This window comes from Poromitra crassiceps (genome assembly GCF_964638095.1).
Source record: "Poromitra crassiceps genome assembly, chromosome: 9".
Classification (NCBI taxonomy): domain Eukaryota; kingdom Metazoa; phylum Chordata; class Actinopteri; order Beryciformes; family Melamphaidae; genus Poromitra; species Poromitra crassiceps.
In genome coordinates, this window is record NC_139630.1 from 30,120,532 (window position 1) to 30,142,539 (window position 22,008).

The 22,008-nt window shown below is 46.6% G+C and overlaps 1 protein-coding gene across 1 annotated transcript in view; it reads left to right on the forward strand.

Moving 5' to 3' along the window:
- The window catches only part of LOC310781986 (H-2 class II histocompatibility antigen, E-S beta chain-like), a 61,654-nt gene that overhangs the window by 33,912 nt on the left and 5,734 nt on the right, over positions 1-22,008 (forward strand). Inside the window, exon 3 of the mRNA XM_083642637.1 lies at positions 18,657-18,870. Within this exon, the coding sequence (XP_083498763.1) occupies positions 18,657-18,870 (214 nt within the window). The remainder of the gene's footprint in view (positions 1-18,656; positions 18,871-22,008) is intronic.

The following is a 22,008-nucleotide window of genomic DNA, read 5'->3' on the forward strand; positions in this document are numbered from 1 at the left end:
GCCCTTCTACAGACGAAGATTAATCTTCGCAGCCCCACTCAGGCGAGGCGTACAGGCTGGGGGGGCGAAACGCTGGTGACCCTGAGATACCTGCTGAGGATGTAGAAGGGTTTCCAACGGTGTGAGTGCTCTGGCCACACTCTCACCAAGGAATACCGCCGTGGGGGCGGCATGTCGTAGCTCCTGCGGTTTCTGCTTGTGGCAAGGCATCTTTGATGTGAAGTGAACGTCGGGGGTGCTTTGCTGCGGGCGGGGTCCGTGGGGGCCGCAGTGTGTTGTCCTGCGGTTTACTTCACCCATAGAAATGAGGTGTTATGTCAAGTTTCAAGTCGTTTCATCCATTTTTGGTTGAATGGTGGCCATTTCATTTTGGCACGACTGTGTATGTTCCAGCGCCCGCAATCTTGAAACGAGAAAAGCGATTGGCACCAAACAACACAAATCTACTCATATGGGACCCATATACAACATATTAAAAGATTGGAGTGCTACCATGTTCAGAGAACGTTTTGCTAACATTGGACTCAGCGGCATAAGGGCTGTCAGGCCCCCAGGGCAGAGGTTGATCAAAGGAACTTTTTTTCCTGAAGGACTTGGGGAGTTTATTGTTTCATAATCATGTTTAGACACCAAAGACTTGTAATATACACATGAGCGTACCATCCCTCAGTAGAGTGACAGGCATGTGGGGTCAAAGTTCCAAGGTCACCGTGTGCACGTCCCACATTACCCAATGGAAAATATGGTCCCTGCACACCGGGAGGAAACCATGTGATTGATGTGGCTGAAGATTACCCTCAATAGACTTGTAGAAAAGGGTCCATAATGGCCCACCGTTAGGCCTGTTCTTGGGGCAGTCGATGCTCGCGAACCGGCGCGCCAATGACGTAATGACGATGACACTGCCGTGACATCATCAATGATGACGTCAGAGGTCACCTGTGAGGTCATCGGCGACGTCAGGCGGTCTAGGCTGACTGTGATGGCAGACGGGACTTTACGGGGTCACCGATGATGTCATAGCATAGAGTTCACCTGTGAGGTCATCGGCGATGTCAGACATAACATATATATATATACAAGGTGTTCTGTGACGCTGTATCCGGTATACTTACTTCTTATATACTTCTTTTCTACTTCATAATGTCTACCCTTACCACGACCAAATCCGAACCCGAGCTGAACCCTGGCTGTCTTACAACCAGCCAGGCCCTGGTGACCGACTGCCTACAACCAGCCAGGTCACGAGTGGTATTCCTTCAACCGCATCCGAGGACCGACATCTCTGTGGTTCTGATCGACCACTGCCCGTGAGCCCTCAACTTCGATCCAGCACACTTCACGAGGCAAGCCCACAAGCTTCGCTACAAGACTAGATGCACAAGATGAGAGCCAATCAGGGTCGCTCAGAAGGCTGGGGAACAGCTAATTTGCCATAACATTGCAGCGGATGGAAAGAATGACTAAATTTTTTGCACGTGTGTTCAGCCGGAGGTCCTGAACTAGTGTAGCGAATATCGCCTCATTCCGTTAAGCCATGCCAAGATGAGATCCAATCAGGGTCGCTCAGAAGGCCGGGGAACAGCTAATTTGCCATAGCATTGCAACGGATGGATAGAATGACTAATTTTTTTGCACGTGTGTTCAGGGGGAGGTCCTGAACTAGTGTAGAGAATATCGCCTCATTCCGTTAAGCCATGCCAAGATGAGAGCCAATCAGGGTCGCTCAGAAGGCTGGGGAACAGCTAATTTGCCATAACATTGCAGCGGATGGAGAGTATGACTAAATTTTTTGCACGTGTGTTCAGCTGGAGGTCTTGAACTAGTGTAGCGAATATCGCCTCATTCCGTTAAGCCATGACAAGATGAGAGCCAATCAGGGTCGCTCAGAAGGCCGGGGAACAGCTAATTTGCCATAACATTGCAGCGGATGGATAGAATGACTAAATTTTTTGCACGTGTGTTCAGCCGGAGGTCCTGAACTGGTGTAGCGAATATCGCTTCATTCCGTTAAGCCATGCCAAGATGAGAGCCAATCAGGGTCGCTCAGAAGGCCGGGGAACAGCTAATTTGCCATAACATTGCAGCGGATGGAGAGTATGACTAAATTTTTTGCACGTGTGTTCAGCCAGAGGTCCTGAACTAGTGTAGCGAATATCGCCTCATTCCGTTAAGCCATGCCAAGATGAGAGCCAATCAGGGTCGCTCAGAAGGCCGGGGAACAGCTAATTTGCAATAACATTGCAGCGGATGGATAGAATGACTAAATTTTTTGCACGTGTGCTCAGCCGGAGGTCCTGAACTAGTGTAGCGAATATCGCTTTATTCCGTTAAGCCATGCCAAGATGAGAGCCAATCAGGGTCGCTCAGAAGGCTGGGGAACAGCTAATTTGCCATAACATTGCAGCGGATGGAAAGAATGACTAAATTTTTTGCACGTGTGTTCAGCCGGAGGTCCTGAACTAGTGTAGCAAATATCGCCTCATTCCGTTAAGCCATGCCAAGATGAGAGCCAATCAGGGTCGCTCAGAAGGCCGGGGAACAGCTAATTTGCCATAGCATTGCAACGGATAGATAGAATGACTAAATTTTTTGCACGTGTGTTCAGCTGGAGGTATTGAACTAGTGTAGCGAATATCGCCTCATTCCGTTAAGCCATGCCAAGATGAGAGCCAATCAGGGTCGCTCAGAAGGCCGGGGAACAGCTAATTTGCCATAACATTGCAGCGGATGGATAGAATGACTAAATTTTTTGCACGTGTGTTCAGCCGGAGGTCCTGAACTGGTGTAGCGAATATCGCTTCATTCCGTTAAGCCATGCCAAGATGAGAGCCAATCAGGGTCGCTCAGAAGGCCGGGGAAGAGCTAATTTGCCATAACATTGCAGCGGATGGAGAGTATGACTAAATTTTTTGCACGTGTGTTCAGCCTGAGGTCCTGAACTAGTGTAGCGAATATCGCCTCATTCCGTTAAGCCATGCCAAGATGAGAGCCAATCAGGGTCGCTCAGAAGGCCGGGGAACAGCTAATTTGCCATAACATTGCAGCGGATGGATAGAATGACTAAAATTTTTGCACGTGTGTTCAGCCGGAGGTCCTGAACTGGTGTAGCGAATATCGCTTCATTCCGTTAAGCCATGCCAAGATGAGAGCCAATCAGGGTCGCTCAGAAGACCGGGGAACAGCTAATTTGCCATAGCATTGCAACGGATGGATAGAATGACTAAATTCTTTGCACGTCTGTTCAGCCGGAGGTCCTGAACTACAATGATAACCTTAAATGGAAGTGGGCGAGGCCAAGGGGCGTCACCCCCCACCCTTCTGAGATCAATTTAGATAGTAAGTAGCCCTGGTGGCATGTGGGCGGGCTGTGTGTGGGCTAGAAGGCTGACACTTGGTGGTCGTAGAGTAGCAGGGGGTGCCACAAACATACCAAAAGATCAGCCTTCTAGCCCTCACCTCTCTTGAGAAACAGCCGTGTTCACCCTGCATATGTTGGTGTACACCGCGCATGCTTTATCATGTAATATGTAAAAGCTTATATCTCAAAAACGACTCAGGCTAGCAGGCAGTTCCACCTGTGCCTCCCGCCTCCCAAGACCAGAGGCAGGCGTGCGTCCCGGCCTCAGGGTTAGCACCCCGGAGGGCGCCACCCACTTCACCGGTGCCCGCACCCCGGCTCAACATTTCACCCGTGCCTCGCACCTCCCATGACCGGGGTCAGGTCAGCACGGCAGCTCCAGAGCCAACGACGTAATGATGATGACACCGCCGTGACATCAGCGATGATGATGTCAGAGTTCACCTGTGAGGTCATCAGCGATGGCAGACGGTCTAGGCTGACTGTGATGGCAGACGTGACTTTATGAGGTCACCGATGATGTCATACCTCCCCGGACGTTGTGACATCACCAACGGTGTCATACCCCGAATGTGGGGGGGTATAAAAAGGTGTTGTTCTGTTATGATATGCTTCTTGGTCCTATTCCCCTTTCTGCAATCTGTAAGCTCTATACGTGGCTTCTGCCTTGCTCCTATCTGCCTGATATTTCATTAAAGCCTGAAAAGACATCTCTGTGGTTCTAATCGACCACTGCCCGTGAGCCCTTACCTAAGATCCGGCAACTTCACACAAGGCAAGCACATAAACTTCCTTACAAACTGGTCCTTCGAGCCGGCGTGCGTACCGGCCTCAGGGTTAGCACCCCGGAGGGCGCCACCCACTTTCCCGGTGCCCGCACCCCGGCTCAACATTTCACCCGTGCCTCGCACCTCCCACGACCAGGGTCAGGTCAGCACGGCAGCCCCAGAGCCAATGACCCAAACTACGCAACCCCCGGTTCCACTGCCCAGACAAGGGCAACGGCCATTGCCAATGCCACCAACACCCGCACCCAGGACACATCCGCCAACAAAGGTCGCCGACCCTGAGCATGCAATAGAGTGCAACGGGCACGGCTCCGCCGAGCCCGCCACTGGGATACACCACACTCAGGTAGGCATGGCGAACGTTGGGACCAACAGCACGGGGCACAGTCAGCCGGCCGGCGTCAACCATTCCCACAAGATAGCCGGACACGACAGCTGGGACCCCCCCAGAGGGCGGGACCAGCCATCACGATTACCTATTCCCGGAATTCACCTCCTGGCCCTGCCCGGGCTCATGGAGACAACTCCAGCCAAGGCCTCTAGGGATGCCAAGAAGTCCGAGCAGAGGAAGCCAAGAACGGGCCCCAAGCCCGTTCCCCCAGAAAGAAGCGGCCACCCGGCTCCCCCTGACGGATCAAGCCACCCTGCTCCCCCAGGGGGAACCGGGGGGGGGGGGGGGTGGGGGCGACTACACTGGGAAACCTCCATGGGGAAACCGTCATGCCCTCCGTAAGGTCTGCAAAGTGGTGACCCAACATGGGGACCAGAGGCTGGACACATACGCCATAATGGACGACCGCTCAGAGTGGACCGTGCTCCTACACCCAGCAGCACAGCAGCTGGCCCTTACAGGCCAGCCAGAGGACATGCCTTTGCGGACGGTGAGGCAGGAGCCCCAGATGCTTCACAGGGCGGCCGTCTCCCTCATCGTCTCGCCGGCAATTTGCCCAGAGCAGACCTATCGCACGCAGAGAGCCTTTACAACACAACTTAAAATCAACTAAATATCAATGTCTAATGATATTAGAATTTAACATTGTGTGGACGTTAATGTTAAAACGTTTAACAAACGTTGGATTTTGGTTACTTAACAACACAACATAAAATCAACATAATCTCAACATCTCATGATGTTTGGATTTTACGTCATATTGACATTAACATTGGGATGTTTAGAAGATGTTGGATTTTAGTTATTTTATAACACAACTTAAAATCGACTAAATATCAACGTCTGATGATGTTAGAATTTAACGTTGTGTGGACGTTAATATTGCAATGTTTAACAGACGTAGGATTGTGGTTACTTAAAAACATATTTTAAAACCAACAAAATATAAACGTCTAATAATGTTGGGATTTTACGTTATATTGACGTTAATACTGGGACGTTTAGAAGACGTTGGATTTTAGTTTCTTTAAAACACAACTTAAAATCAACTATATATCAACGTCTAATGATGTTAGAATTTAACGTTATGTGGACGTTAATGTTAAAACATTTAACAAACGTTGGATTTTGGTTACTTAACAACACAGCTTAAAATCAACATAATCTCAACGTCTAATGATGTTGGGATTTTACGTTATATTGACATTTATATTGGGATGTTTAGAAGACGTTGGATTTTAGTTACTTTATAACACAACTTAAAATCGACTAAATATCAACGTCTGATGATGTTAGAATTTAACGTTGTGTGGACGGTAATATTACTACGTTTAACAGACGTTGGATTTCAGTTACTTTATAACACAACTTAAAATCGACTAAATATCAACGTCTGATGATGTTAGAATTTAACGTTGTGTGGACGTTAATATTGCAATGTTTAACAAACGTAGGATTTTGGTTACTTAAAAACATATCTTAAAACCAACAAAATATGAACGTCTAATGATGTTGGGATTTTACGTTATATTGACGTTAATACTGGGACGTTTAGAAGACGTTGGATTTTAGTTTCTTTAAAACACAACTTAAAATCAACTAAATATCAACGTCTAATGATGTTAGAATTTAACGTTATGTGGACGTTAATGTTAAAACGTTTAACAAACGTTGGATTTTGGTTACTTAAAAACACAACTTAAAATCAACATAATCTCAACGTCTAATGATGTTTGGATTTTACGTTATATTGACATTAATATTGGGATGTTTAGAAGACGTTGGATTTTAGTTACTTTATAACACAACTTAAAATCGACTAAATATCAACGTCTGATGATGTTCTAATTTAACGTTGTGTGGACGGTAATATTACAAAGTTTAACAGACGTTGGATTTTTGGTTACTTAAAATCACAACTTAAAACCATCAGAATTTCAACGTCTAATGATGTTGGGATTTTATGTTATATTGACGTTAATATTGGGACGTTTAGAAGACGTTGGATTTTAGTTTCTTTAAAACACAACTTAAAATCGACTAAATATCAACGTCTGATGATGTTCGAATTTAACGTTGTGTGGATGTTAATATTACAATGTTTAACAGACGTTGGATTTTGGTTAATTAAAGACACAACTTAAAACCAATAAAATATCAACGTCTAATGATGTTGGGATTTTACGTTATATTGACGTTAATATTGGAACGTTTAGAAGACGTTGGATTTTAGTTTCTTTATAACACAACTTAAAATCGACTAAATGTCAACGTCTGATGATGTTAGAATTTAACGTTGTGTGGACAGTAACATTACAACGTTTACCAGACGTTGGATTTTGGTTACTTAAAAACACAATGTAAAACCAACATAATATAAACGTCTAATGATGTTGGGTTTTTACGTTATATTGATGTTAATATTGGAACGTTTAAAGACGTAGGATTTCAGTTTCTTTAAAACACAACTTAAAATCGACTAAATATCCACGTCTGATGATGTTAGAATTTAACGTTGTGGGGACGTTAATATTACAACGTTTAACAGACGTTAGATTTTTGTTATTTAAAAACACAACTTAAAACCAACATAATATCAACGTCTAATGATGTTGGGATTTTACGTTATATTGACGTTAATATTGGGATGTTTAGAAAACGTTGGATTTTAGTTACTTTATAACACAACTTAAAATCAACATAATCTCAACGTCTAATGATGTTGGAATTTTACGTTATAATGACGTTAATATTGGGATGTTTAGAAGACGTTGGATTTTAGTTACTTTATAACATAACTAAAAATCGACTAAATATCCACGTCTGATGATGTTAGAATTTAACGTTGTGGGGACGTTAATATTACAACGTTTAACAGACGTTAGATTTTTGTTATTTAAAAACACAACTTAAAACCAACATATTATCAACGTCTAATGATGTTGGGATTTTACGTTATAATGACGTTAATATTGGGATGTTTAGAAGACGTTGGATTTTAGTTACTTTATAACATAACTTAAAATCGACTAAATATCAACGTCTGATGATGTTAGAATTTGACGTTGTGTGGATGTTAATATTACAACGTTTAACAGACGTTGGATTTTGGTTATTTAAAAACACAACTTGAAACCAACATAATATCAACGTCTAATGATGTTGGGATTTTACGTTATATTGACGTTAATATTGGGATGTTTAGAAGACGTTGGATTTTAGGTACTTTATAACACAACTTAAAATCAACATAATCTCAACGTCTAATGATGTTGGGATTTTACGTTATAATGACGTTAATATTGGGATGTTTAGAAGACGTTGGATTTTAGTTACTTTATAACACAACTTAAAATCGACTAAATATCAACGTCTGATGATGTTAGAATTTAACGTTGTGTGGATGTTAATATTACAACGTTTACCAGACGTTGGATTTTGGTTATTTAAAAACACAACTTAAAACCAACATAATATCAACGTCAGATGTCGTCAGTATTAACCGTCAACCTGACGTTGACATTAGACGTTGGACTGACATTGGATTATGGTCACGGACGTCACGACCTCCATCCAACCAAAGATCAACGTCTAATGACGTTGTGTGCCAGCTGGGATTGCACCTGGCTTGCCACACAGAAACCAGGAGTGGGGGAGGGGCGGTGATATCTTAACTGGACCAGAAAATGTATTACTTTGTTAAACTGTTGGCTATTTTGGCTGCAAGTTTTGCATTAACACTGACAAATATTTGCTATACTGTGTACTCTCCTCGTCATGAGCCCATGTGTGACCTAAAATGAATGCACGCTCCTGTAGGTTCTCCCTGTACAACATCCGCAAAATCCGTCCGTTTCTCACAAGGGAAGCAGCACAACTCCTGGTCCAGGCACTTGTTGTAAACAATAGACGGAGGCTTCTTGTAGCTTTAGCTTCGTTTTAATGAATCGCTCTTGAGGCAGCATGACATGTCAGTACTAGCAGGAAACACATACTGAGGGTAGCTTGACACTTCCTGTTGTTGCTGTCTTATTACCGTAATGGACACAGTACTAGCTGCGCAAGCGCATTACACTACTCCTGTATATACTACCGTATATGACATCTCCCTCCTTTTCAAGTGTTATTTCAATAACATGCAAGGAAAACTTAAACAAGAATAACTGTTCTTGACAGCACATAACCTAGACCCAGATTATTTAAAACTGAGACATATCAACATCATACAGTTCTGGTCCCTTTTCTTTAACTAAACCAAGGCACTGCAATACAACTCTTACAGGTTCATTTCAATTCACCTCAATTTCAACAATATGAACAATGCAACATTAATGTCAACACACATTTCTTTTGACTTCTTTTCTCACACTTGCCCCCTTTTTTTTCTTTATTTTGTGATATGTGTGTATCCCCATTTTTTCTTTTCCCTCTCCTCCCACTTCCCAAAGGCCATAGATTGACACCTAGTGTCTACAGGTCTAGCCTGTTAACCGGCTTGGACACCCGTCCCGATCTGGTCACAGTCTGACTGGGTGGAGGAGTTGTAGCCGCGGTCTGACTGACAGGAACAGTCTCTAACGGGGTGGCTGTGTCAGAGCGGACGTCTGTCCCTGCGTTGTCATCTGGCGCTGCTGTGATGGGCTGGGGAACCGGCCCTGGTTGGAGGTGATGGCGGTTCCGTCTCCGCTGCACTCCGTGCTGTGTCCTGATGTTCCCTGGGAGAGGTTAGGTTTTGGGTTAGGGTCTGGGGGAGGTTAGGTTTAGGCATGGGGGGAGGTTAGGTTTGGCGTGGGGGCTGGGAGAGGTTAGCTCCACCGACACGCTGCACGCCGCCTCGCTCAGCTAGGTAGGCTGTTTTTGGCATTTCGGGAGAAACATCGGACCAGGGAACATAGCGGGGAACATAGGACCCTATTTGGGAAAAGCGGGGAACATAGGACCCTTTTTCATAGAAAGGGTTCTATGTTCCCCGGTCCCACAAAAACGGGGAACATAGGACCCGGGGAATATAGGACCCGGGGAACATAGGTACGCTCCCGTCCTGATGATGAAGGATCTTGGGGTGGTGCTCTCACTTGAGATCACCGCTGGCAGAGACCACAACTTTTCATGGTCCAGCTTGGAGAACACGATATCTCCTGGTCGCAGGGCAGGCAAGGGCTTGGCTCCATGGCGTAATGAGCCTGTTTCGCCTTCTCCCTCCTGTCCTTTTCTTTCACAGCTGTTCTGCTGGACCACTTTGGCAGGAGATTTTTCTCCAAGGTGGGGAGTGTGGTACGGATTTTTCTCCCCATCAACAGCTCGGCTGGGCTGAAGCCCGTGGTGGAGCAGGGTGTGGACCTATAGCTCATTAGAGCCATTACCGGGTCCTCTTGCTTGAGAATTTTCTTGGCCGTCTGCACGGCTCTTTCGGCCATTTCCTTGTGGGTGGTGAGGGCGGGATGTGCAGTGTTTGAAGTCGAAGTTTGAAGTTGATGCTCGGCGAGCCCTCTGAACTCTGCACTTGAAAACTGAGGTCCATTATCACTCACCACTTCGTCTGGAATGCCAAACCTGGCGAAGACTGTTCTAATCTTCTGGATGACTTGTGCACTAGTCGTAGAGGGAAGATGCAGTATTTCTAAAAACCTTGAGTAATAATCAGATATTACCAGGTAGTTGTGGTGATTGTGCTCACAGAGGTCCATGGCAACTCTCTTCCAGCCCGTGTTTTGCAGGAGGAAATAACCTCGCTGTAGAAGAAGGGGGCTATTCAGATGGTACCATCAGAACAGAACCACAGCGGTTTTTACTCAAGGTATTTTCTGGTCCCCAAGAAAGGAGGAAGTCTGCGACCGATACTGGATCTGCGGGCTCTGAACGGATACCTAAGACGGTACAGATTCAGAATGCTGACAAACGCAGCCGTATTACGCAGTGTGCGCCCGGGCGATTGGTTTGCATCAATAGACCTGAAAGACGCCTACTTTCACATCCATATTTATCCGCCTCACAGAAAGTACCTCAGGTTTGCCTTCAAGGGAATAACCTACGAGTTCATGGTGCTCCCGTTCGGACTCTCACTGAGTCCCAGGGTATTTGTGAAATGCACCGAGGCAGCGATTGCCCCCCTGAGGGAGAGGGGCATTCGCTTGGCAACGTATATAGATGACTGGCTTATACTGGCAGATTCACCCCAGCATATCCAGGCGCAGACCAGACAGCTTACGTCGCATCTGGGAGCCCTGGGTTTCACAATAAACTGGGAGAAAAGTGTTTTGACTCCGACTCAAAAGATCACTTTTATAGGTCTGCATCTAGATTCAGTTGTCTTCAGGGCACGTCTGTCGGTGGAAAGGGAGGAAGCCTTTCGGGCTTGTCTGACACTTTTTCGCAGAGGGGTGCTGCTAAAATTCAAGGTGTGTCTCAGGTTGCTGGGCCTGATGGCATCAGCGCTTGTGGTGATCCCACTCGGCCGGTTATACATGAGGCCGGTTCAGCGGTGGGTGACGTCACTCAACCTGATTCCGACAGGTCACCACAGGGTCTCCATCTCATCGGCGCGCGCGCTCGCCCTGCGCCCTTGGAGACGCACGGCTTTCCTGACAACGGGCGTCTCCATGGCAAGAAAAGTCGTCACGACAGATGCCTCTCTGACAGGCTGGGGAGCCGTGTTCGAGGGCAGACTGGTGAATGGCACATGGAGCTCACAGCTGAGGGGGTTTCACATAAACCTTCTGGAGCTCCAGGCGGTCTCGCTGGCACTAAGGCACTTCCTACCCTTCCTGAAGGGGAGGCATGTCCTGGTCAGAACAGACAAAACCACGGTGGTGGCGTATATCAACAGACAGGGTGGGCTGCGCTCCTACCGACTTCACATGTTGGCACACAGACTGACTGTGTGGAGCGACTCTCACTTGTTGTCACTGAGAGCCACGCATGTGCTGGGGATATTGAACCGGGCGGCAGATTTGCTGTCCCGGGGCAACCCCCGTTACAAGGATTGGAAACTTCACAGCGAAGTGATGTCCCAAATCTGGATGAAATACGGTCGGGCGGAGATAGACCTGTTCGCATCGGAAGAGGATGCTCAGTGCCCACTGTTTTATTCCATGACCGGTCAGGCCGCGCCGATGGGGCTGGACGCCTTGGCACACGAGTGGCCGCGTGTATGCTTTTCCCCCATTAGAGCTGATCACTCCTACTCTTGCCAGAGTGAGAGAGAGGGGCCATGCTCTGATCCTGATAGCTCCACGCTGGCCGGGGAAAACCTGGCTGGCGGAGATAATTCAGCTGCTGTGCGGCACGCCGTGGCCTCTGCCTCTCCGCAGAGATCTCCTGACGCAGGCTCGCGGGGAGATCTTCCATCCTCATCCGGAGCGCATGGCCCTATGGGCCTGGCCCGTGAGAGGCAAAATCTGACTACTGTCGGGCTTCCACGAAGTGTCATTGAGACTATTCAGAGCACCAGCGCCTCCTCTACGCGCTGCGCATACGATGGTAAGTGGCGCGCGTTCGAGGAGTGGTGCGTAAAAGCCGGGGAGGTGGCTTTTCAGAGCTCCGTACCGGTGATCCTGATGTTTCTGCAGGGGCTGCTGGATAAAGGCTTGGCTTTCTCCACTGTCAAAGTGTACTTAGCCGCTATATCGGCGTGTCACATAGGCTTTGGGGACAAGACGGCGGGTCAGCATCCTCTCGTTTGTCGGTTTATGAAAGGGGCGCGACGCCTGCGCCCGGTTTCAAGGGACTTGGCTGCCCCGTGGGATTTGGCTATGGTGCTGGAGGCGCTATAACGCCCACCTTTTGAGCCTTTACACCACATAGAGCTTAAAATACTCTCCTTTAAGACCACTCTGTTGCTGGCTTTGGCTTCGGCTAAACGCGAGAGTGACATACATGCGTTGTCGCTGAATCCGGCGTGCATGCGGTTTTTAGGGGTGGATAAGGTTGTAATGAGACCTAATCCCGCTTTTGTGCCTAAGGTTTTCAACCCGGCAGTGCCATATCGCCCTATTGAGCTATATGCTTTTCATCCCCCTCCTTTTTCCTCTGGAGAGGAGGAGCGGCTTAATGCGCTTTGCCCGGTGCGGGCGTTACGCATATACATTGACAGGACAGCTGGCTTCAGGAAGTCTGAACAGCTGTTTGTGTCGTGGGCTACGTCACACTTGGGGAAGCCTCTCACGAAGCAGCGTTTGTCACACTGGATCGTGGGGGCTATTACCATGGTGTATGATAGTAGGGGGATTCCTCCCCCTGAGGGTCTGCGGGCTCATTCCACGCGTGGAATGGCCACGTCATGGGCTCTGTTTCGAGGGATTTCTGTGGAGGAAATATGTGCGGCTGCCAGCTGGGCGACACCGCACACCTTCACCAGATTTTACAGGTTGGATGTCACTGCACCTACACTGTCTCACACAGTGCTGAGCGTGAGTTGAGACACCAACTGTCCCTGTTGACTATCGTAACTGGTTGTATTTTCGGTCTTGAGGTAAGCTTGTCTGACAATACGGGAGTCTCTATATCCCATAGTGAGATACCGAAACGAATGTTGAAAGAGAACTTTAGGTTAAGAAATTAACCCCTGTTCTCTGAGACATTCGTGAGGTATCTCACCAGACAGCCCTCCTTGCCTGGAGCGAGGAAGAGGTTGTGCTTGCTTAGACTGAGGGTAAGGACGTGACGTCAGGCTCTTATAGTAGGGGAAGCTCCCTCCCCCTAGGGAGCAGACGTCACGTCCGTCAGCCAGTCAGGACTGGCGTAATGCAATAAATGCTTCTAGGAAACAGCGCAGAGGGCGTGTTCCCATAGTGAGATACCTCACGAATGTCTCAGAGAACAGGGGTTAATTTCTTAACCTAAAGTTTTATCGAAGCCTGAAGGCCGGAAAACACCTTTTCCCTGACTGAGTCAGTGTGCTTTTAGCCTCTCTGGTCTCAACACTTTGTGCAATTTCCACATTTCTCACTTGCTCCAGGCAGCCAACCTCAGCCACTCCCCAGCCTAGGGTGCCTCTCTCCCAGCCCCAGATACCCATGCCAGCCACCCCCTACCACCACCCATCCATTACCCAGGACAAGAGCCTCTCTCTGCCCAGACTTTGGTGCACCCCTGGCGGGCTGCAAGACCCAGGCTGGGCCCTCACTGGAGGTCCCTTGGGAGTCTCAAACTGCGGCCCGCGTCCCTCGGGCTGGACGCAGGGGGCCGAGACGGGGTCCCCAGCCCCAAGCGCACCCCTAGCGGGCTGAAAGACCCAGGCTGGGCCCCTCACTGGAGGTCATTTGGGAGTGTCAGGCCGCGGCCCGCAGACCTCCGGCTGGACGCCGGGGGCCAAGTCGGGGTCCCCAGGCCCAGTGCACCCCTTGGGGGGCTGCAACACCCAGTTGCCACCCGGTGGCACCCGGAGGTTCTGACCTCACTTAAGGCTATAAACCAGAGAGTGTGTATATTCTGACCTCACTTAAGGCTATAAACCAGAGAGTGTGTATATTCTGACCTGACTTTTGGCTATAAACCAGAGAGTGTGTATATTCTGACCTCGCTTCTGACTATAAACCAGAGAGTGTGTATATTCTGACCTCACTTAAGGCTATAAACCAGAGAGTGTGTATATTCGGAGCTCACTTAAGGCTATATACCAGAGAGTGTGTATATTCTGACCTCACTTAAGGCTATAAACCAGAGAGTGTGTATATTCTGACCTCACTTAAGGCTATATACCAGAGAGTGTGTATATTCTGACCTCATGTATGGCTATATACCAGAGAGTGTGTATATGCTGACCTCACTTAAGGCTATAAACCAGAGAGTGTGTATATTCTGACCTCACTTAAGGCTATATACCAGAGAGTGTGTATATTCTGACCCCACTTAAGGCTATAAACCAGAGAGTGTGTATATTCTGACCTCACTTAAGGCTATATACCAGAGAGTGTGTATATTCTGACCTCATGTATCGCTATATACCAGAGAGTGTGTATATTCTGACCTCACTTAAGGCTATAAACCAGAGAGTGTGTATATTCTGACCTCACTTAAGGCTATATACCAGAGAGTGTGTATATTCTGACCTCATGTATGGCTATATACCAGAGAGTGTGTATATTCTGACCTCACTTAAGGCTATAAACCAGAGAGTGTGTATATTCTGACCTCACTTAAGGCTATATACCAGAGAGTGTGTATATTCTGACCTCATGTATGGCTATAAACCGGAGAGTGTGTAACAACTTAAACAATCAAACAAGTCACAAAACAACAGAGATAAACTTATAAAGAGAAAACATTGCATGGATGCAACTGGGACGTATCCTCAGTGATGTACCCTGGGGTCATAGAATGTTTTGGGTCTCGCAACATCATACACCCTCGCCCAGGTGACCCAGCCGGGGCTGGCCAAGCCCCAACTTACGTCCCAGTAGCTACCCACCGTCAGCCCTCTAGGAAGGGTCGAAGGTGGTCACGTGGTCAGGGCCACTCAATCCGCTGCTCCGGAACTACTCTGCCGGGACTGGGGGGGAGAAGGGCTCTGGTACGTAGAGGGACCGGGCTCTGTGGGTTGCCACCCGGCCGGGCTCCTCCCTCGTCTCACCAGGTCTAGGACCTGTGCGCTGCACCAGACTCCCCCGCTCCAAACATCTCATTCCGACGTGATGGTATCTTGGTGGATACCATGCAGTACCAGTAATTGGTGGCACTGCAGACTCCACTTGCGGCTTGAATGGCCCTCCTAAAAGGCCTCTCGTGGATTGTTGGGCTTCTTCCTCGCAGAAGACGCAGGCTGGGGCGCTAACCCATACTGCTCCCGGGTGCCGTCCCTGTTCCGGCTGTCAACTGTCTCTCCAGTGGTCACTAGTCTATTCCTGGTTGTCACATAGTCTATTCCTATGAGTCACTGGCTAAGCCAGGCTAACTTATTAAGAGAAAACATCGCATGGATGCAACTGGCCTGTGACCAAGTGACCTGTCTCAGCTTACGAAAGCAAAAGTGAGAACTGATTCAACAAAACAAGAATTAGACATTTTCATAAAAGTGCTATCTACATTAAAAATTCTGAGCTTACGATTAAAAAAAACATCCATTGATGGGCTTTCTTACACATAGCATCCACATGAGACTCGAAGGTCAGTTTGTCATTGATTAAAGTGCCAAGATACTTATATTGCTGCACGACCTCTACAGCCCAATCATTGAGCTCCACAGGGGAGATGATTGAGGGGGGACTTCCTGAAGTTGATGACCATCTCTTTAGTTTTGGACACATTGATGTCTAAGAAGGCCGATTTGCACCACTCAGTGAAGTCGTCTACTACGGTCTCATGATCAGGGTCATCAGTTCTGATGACCCCGATACCGGACGGACAGTGTGTATATTCTGACACCACCTGTGCCTATATATCAGACTCATGTTTAGCAGACTTTAGTTTGTTTATTTCCTGTCGTGTTGTGTGCTGGCAATGTATGCATAGTCATTCCCTGTTTGGCAGTAGTCTTTATTGTTTTTGGATTTTTGCTGTAAGTCCAGTAAAAAGACTTCAATGCACTCCGGCCTGTGTCATCTCTGCATTTGGGTCAGATCACACATACAACCTTGCATATAAAAGCTAGAATTATGTGTGTATCGAACATTTTACAGAAACTTCAAGACCTGGGGAAATGCATCCAATTTATTTTGAATACTTTTCCAGAAGACCTGCTTAGGAACTCGGTTAGCAGCTAATGAGTTAAGTTATATAAGCATGGCTAAAGGTTGAGCTTACTGTTTACATCTCTGACAGACAGAAAAAGCAGGTTAAATTATGCTTTTGATCAACTACTATAAGGTTGAGGGTCTTTAAATAATTTGTTTTGTGTATGGATATTATGGATACTGTTATACTGCATTTATTAATAAACTTATGTTTAATTATACCTTAAATTAGCTTTCTGTTATCAAAGAGTTAGCCTCCATATAATTTGGCTTGACTAGTCTTTAACCCATTGTGGGGCCAAAGTGTGTATGGTGTGTGTGTAAAACCAGTCCCTGAAAAGTCAAGTCCCCACCACTAGTGGCCGCCAAAAAATTCACGTCCATACACACTTATACACACGAAACCAGTTAAATTGGCATTGTGGGGCCAAACTTGAAAACTTGCTAGGGTACTGTGTTGATGTTGTTTTCACTAAATTTAACTGAATTTGAACATTTTTTTATGGGGTCCAGCATTTTGGTCCCCACAAAAACTTTGGTCCCCACACCGTGGTTGGGCTATCAGGTGCCGGTCCCCACCATGGGCCAATTACAAACACACACACACACACACACACACACACACACACACACACACACACACACACACACACACACACACACACACTGAACCAGGTGAAGATAATGTGTAACTTTTTTATATAGCTGTTTGTTTGGAATGAGAGTGAGAATTCCCATGCAGTGAACTTCAGAAACATTAGACAGTTCTTCCGGGGTCTAGACGGTTAAGAATTAACAGTTGATTGGTATTTAAAAGGGTGTAGGCCTACTTGCATTATTATGCAACATGTTATATGAGGCATCAGCCGAGCAGCATTTTGGTAAACAAACTGCATCACTGGGTGGAAACGACAATGGGACCCTATGGAGCCTGAGCTTGAGTGTCTGACTCTAGCCGGCTGACTCTGTTTCCTATACAGTGGCAGCAATCTCTCTGGTGCTCCCAGCCAAAAGCATTTCAGCTTCCAGCCAGCTGCTACCAAAAAAGTGAACTTTGTTACAGAAGAGACATCTATTTAGAGAAAGTAATTATATCTATACTGTTTATTAAGGTTTATTTATTAAGGTTGAATTGGTTTAAGTTACTAGGCATCTCGCCTGCTACGCCCGCTCAACTCCTAAGCACGCCCGCTGCACGGGCTCGCAGCCTTGCCTGCCCTGCAGCTCGCATACGCAGCTCGGCTGTTGCGTGGCCTTGCCTGCCCCCTCTCTCTCTCTCCCTCAGTCTCCCGCTCTCTCCTCTCTCTCCCTCGCCTCTCTCTGCCTCTCCCTCAGTCTCTCTCCCTCTCCCTCAGTCTCTCTCCTTCGACATAATCAGTGGTGTCACAATGGACATCACTGATGACATCATCACTGATGAGATAACTGATGACATAATTGATGACATCATCAGTGATGTTACAATGACATCACTGATGATGTCATCAGTGGGACATGGGACAGACAGAGAAACAGACAAACAGAGCCCTAGCTCCCATTTATATACTGATGATGATGATGATGATGATGATGATGATGATGATGATGATGATGTTAGCTTTAAGTCTATTAAGTTAACTTTCTGTTTTATCTTTGTTTAATTTGCCAAGGCTCTTGGCTGGCAGCTGAATGGCCCAGCTCCAATTGAAGTGGGGGGGGAAACATGTAAAATGACAATAATATCATGATCACAATTATTTCTGGGAAAATATATGGACCAACAAACAATAGTTATCAGAATCAGAATCAGAATCAGAAAGACTTTAATATATATTGAACTTTATTGAAGGAAAACCCCTTGAGATGAATCATCTCATTTTAGAGGGGGACCTACATAAGAATGATCCCCGGGGGGAAATTGGGACAAGTTACAGTAGCTCGCTCACAGAACACACATAGCATAAAATAAACAGTAGTAAATGCAATATTAAGCAAATAAGCAGAAGAACACAACATAGCATAGAATAACAGTAGTAAATGCGATAGAAGCAAAAATAAGTAGAATGTCTAAGTAAGCAAAATACAAAATACGTAGAGTAAGTATACATTCCGTGTCAATTATCATTATTGCACCCTGGACTTATATTAAGTCGGCTTAAGTCTAAGTACTGCAGTTACTACCGGAACTGCGGCTCCTGCATGACATCACTGGCTTGCTGGGGAAGTGAGGCAGGGTTGACTCTGCTTCGTCTTTTTGGATGGGAGACCATCTGGTGCTGGAAGTGGTGTTGGTGGAACCAGTAGGAGGTGCTCTTCCCTCTGGTGAATAATCTCCCCAATGCCCCAGGGCAGAGGCAGGGCCTCTTCAAAGATCCTGTTGGCACTCTTCGCAACCCTGGTGCCCTTACTCCTACTACTACTACTATTACTACTACTACTACTAATAATAATAACATTGTGTCCTACAGTTACACCCTCTGTCAGGCTGAGGTCAATGACGCCCGATGGTGGGAGGCACACGGCCATGCTGGTGTGCAGCGCCTACGACTTCTACCCCAAACTGATCCATGTGAGCTGGCTGAGAGACGGAAAGGGCGTCACCTCTGATGTCACTTCCACTGACGAGATGGCGGACGGAGACTGGTACTACCAGATCCATGCCCACCTGGAGTACACCCCCAGGTGAGTCCAGATCCACTCGTACCTGGAGTACAAACCCAGGTGAGTTCAGATCCACTCGTACCTGGAGTACAAACCCAGGTGAGTCCAGATCCACTCGTACCTGGAGTACACCACCAGGTGAGTCCAGATCCACTCGTACCTGGAGTACACACCCAGGTGAGTCCAGATCCACTCGTACCTGGAGTACAAACCCAGGTGAGTCCAGATCCACTCGTACCTGGAGTACAAACCCAGGTGAGTCCAGATCCACTCGTACCTGGAGTACAAACCCAGGTGAGTCCAGATCGACTCCCACCTGGAGTACACCCTCAGGTGAGTCTAGTGACACCGAGCCAGGAGGCTGTGATCATGTGACCTATGCGCTACAGGCTGTTGCTGTCAATACAAAATAATTGTAGACATTCATTTTATTCTCAGTGGAAAATGCGATGTTTTAACCTCCTGAGTGCCTCGGGTCTCCGCGAGGACATTTTGGCGTTTCTACACCATAATACTTAATTCTGCTGAACTTAGACATGTTGTCCTCGTTTGTAGACACTTCTTTTGCAATTTTGTGGTAGTAGAAGCACAGTACACTAAAAGAAGATGGCTGCAATCTCCACCAAATCCTTCTACAGCCACTCCCAACACAAAGGTGGACAAGGTACTAAACCTGATCACATTTTATGGCTGAAACTTGTTGATTTACGCTTGGTACCGTTTGTAGTTTGTAAATGCACAATCTCGGAACCCAACGGTAAAAAAAAAAAAAAAATTGTTTTCCCTCTAACCTCTGGGAGCAGGCTCGTTTGAATGCCTGAATAACCAGAACTCAAGGGGCTCCGCTCCCTGCAAGCTCTGCCATTGGCTCTGACCGACCGCCTCTGACCATTTATGGATTTCCTTTCCGCTCGATCTCAAATAATGCATCCGCCGCTGTAAAACAACAACGCTAGCTCGTTGCTACATGCTGAAAATGACAAGTTTAACTACACACCATCTGCTCCATTTTGATTGGGTAAAGCAGCATGTGAGCCTGCCCCCTATGAGCTCTGTTATTTGGCTTTTCACGGAGCTTGCAGACAGATTTTCGATGCAAGTAGAAAGTCTGTCTCGAGAGATCAGTCAATGCAGATTTGATAAATCTTTGCAATAATAACAAGCTACGAAGTTGCTAAACCTGAAGTAGGCTACTTGTAGGAGGACAACAGGACAAACATTTTGCCTGATTGTCCGATTTTTAGGACACACTTCATTGACTAAACAGGAGAAACTGATCAATATTGTTGAGGGACGATGATGTCATCTGATTTCAGATGATGAGGATGAAATGGGACAGGTTACAGTAGAGGATGCTGCTGAGAGTTCAGAGGAGGCGGCATCAGCTGAAGACAATCAAGAGGGTGACCATCACAAACGATGCCCCAAGGGGTGGGGGAGATGTGTCTTTAGGGCGTGATTTCGAATCGCACATAGGTTAAGCAAAAACCACGCCCTGTGCCCGCCTACGCAGCAGTCAAGCGCCGGGATTGGCCAGCAGCAAGTCTTTTTTCTTCTTTTGACAGCTGGAATCTCCCACACCACAAATCGCTGGGCACGCAGCCCAGCGATTTCATGAACCAACTGAATTGCTCTTGATAGCGGACATTGAAATTAATTATTAGTGTATTAACGTCAATTAAAACGTAACACAAGCTTTTAACACACAATCGATTTTTAAACATTTATTTCAAAACATCATTGTAAAATTCAGGCCTTTAGCCAAAGCTTCAATAACAGAGCTCAGCTGACAGTTTAACCTGCAAATGAAAACTATACAAAATATCAAATTAAAAATAAAATAGGCTACAGCACATAGGCCTAGCTCCCCCCCCCCAGGCCAGCCGTTTGTTCCAGGCCAGTGAAGTCCCAACAATCTACAAAAACATGCAATAATATAAAATCATAGATAAAAAGTTGAATCATACACAATAAATAAAACCAAAAGTAAACGGTTAGCCTTCCCAATGGCCAAGGGCAGCATCTGTTATTCTGGCCTCATAACAAGCACTGAGGCGGGTGGTCAGAAAGTCAAATAACATTAAAATACATTGTATGCTTTGGTGCGATGTAGGATTTTGTCTTTCAATATACTCATTGCAGCCTCGCTTGGTGTTGTTGCTTCTCACAGGAGGAATGTGTCCCTGTAACAGAGAGCCCAACATGAGCATGAGCGCCTGGCCAATCCCGGCGCTTGACTGCTGCGTAGGCGGGCACAGGGCGTGGTTTTTGCGTAACCTATGTGCGATTCGAAATCACGCGTCTTGAGGCCTATGGGTGAATTTTTTAGGCAGTGATTCCCAACCAGGGGTACATGTACCCGTAGGGGTACTTGAGCAGCTTGCAGGGGTTACTTGGACAGATTGGGGATTACAATTTATTTACAAAATGATCAAAACAATATTCCAAGTAATTTCATAGCTCCATCTTGGTAAAACTGATCCCCAATTGAAATTGGAAGAATTGTATTAAAGGGGGGTCATTCAAATGATTTCCACTCAATAATCAGATGTGTTAGAGATGCCTATACTAAAAGTTGAATATGAGGTTAATACAACACATTTAGGAGCATCACTGACACACATGAGTGAGGGGGTACTATAGACCCTTTTCACGGGGGCCATTTTGTGTCGAAAAGGCAGAATAAACACAGGTGCAAGCAAAACACTAATGAGGGTTTCCAAATTCCAATCATGGAAGGTGGCATGACAAAACAGCTCAAGGGGAACAAGAGAAAAAAAAGGTTTGGAACCACTGGTTTAGAGGACGAGGCCTGCTGGAGGTTTTTTCACGTGAACATTGTACTAATATATTTAAGTAAGGACATCATTTTGTGAGAAAACTACTTTTTTCTTTTTTGTAATACAGTGCTTAGTAAGTCCAAGTAATCCCAAATTGTTCAGGGGGCCACATTGTCAGAAAGCTAAGTTCCCGGCATACGGAAGAGGAAGTCTTGGCGCGGACATTTACTATACAGCGGAAAACCCAAAATACCGTCCGAGTCATAGTGTTCAGACTGATAGACTTTGGGTGCCCAGATTGTCTTAATCATATACCTTCATGGTCCATGGAGTTTTTAGTACATCTATTTTCTCTTCAGAAAAACACAAATGGAAAAAC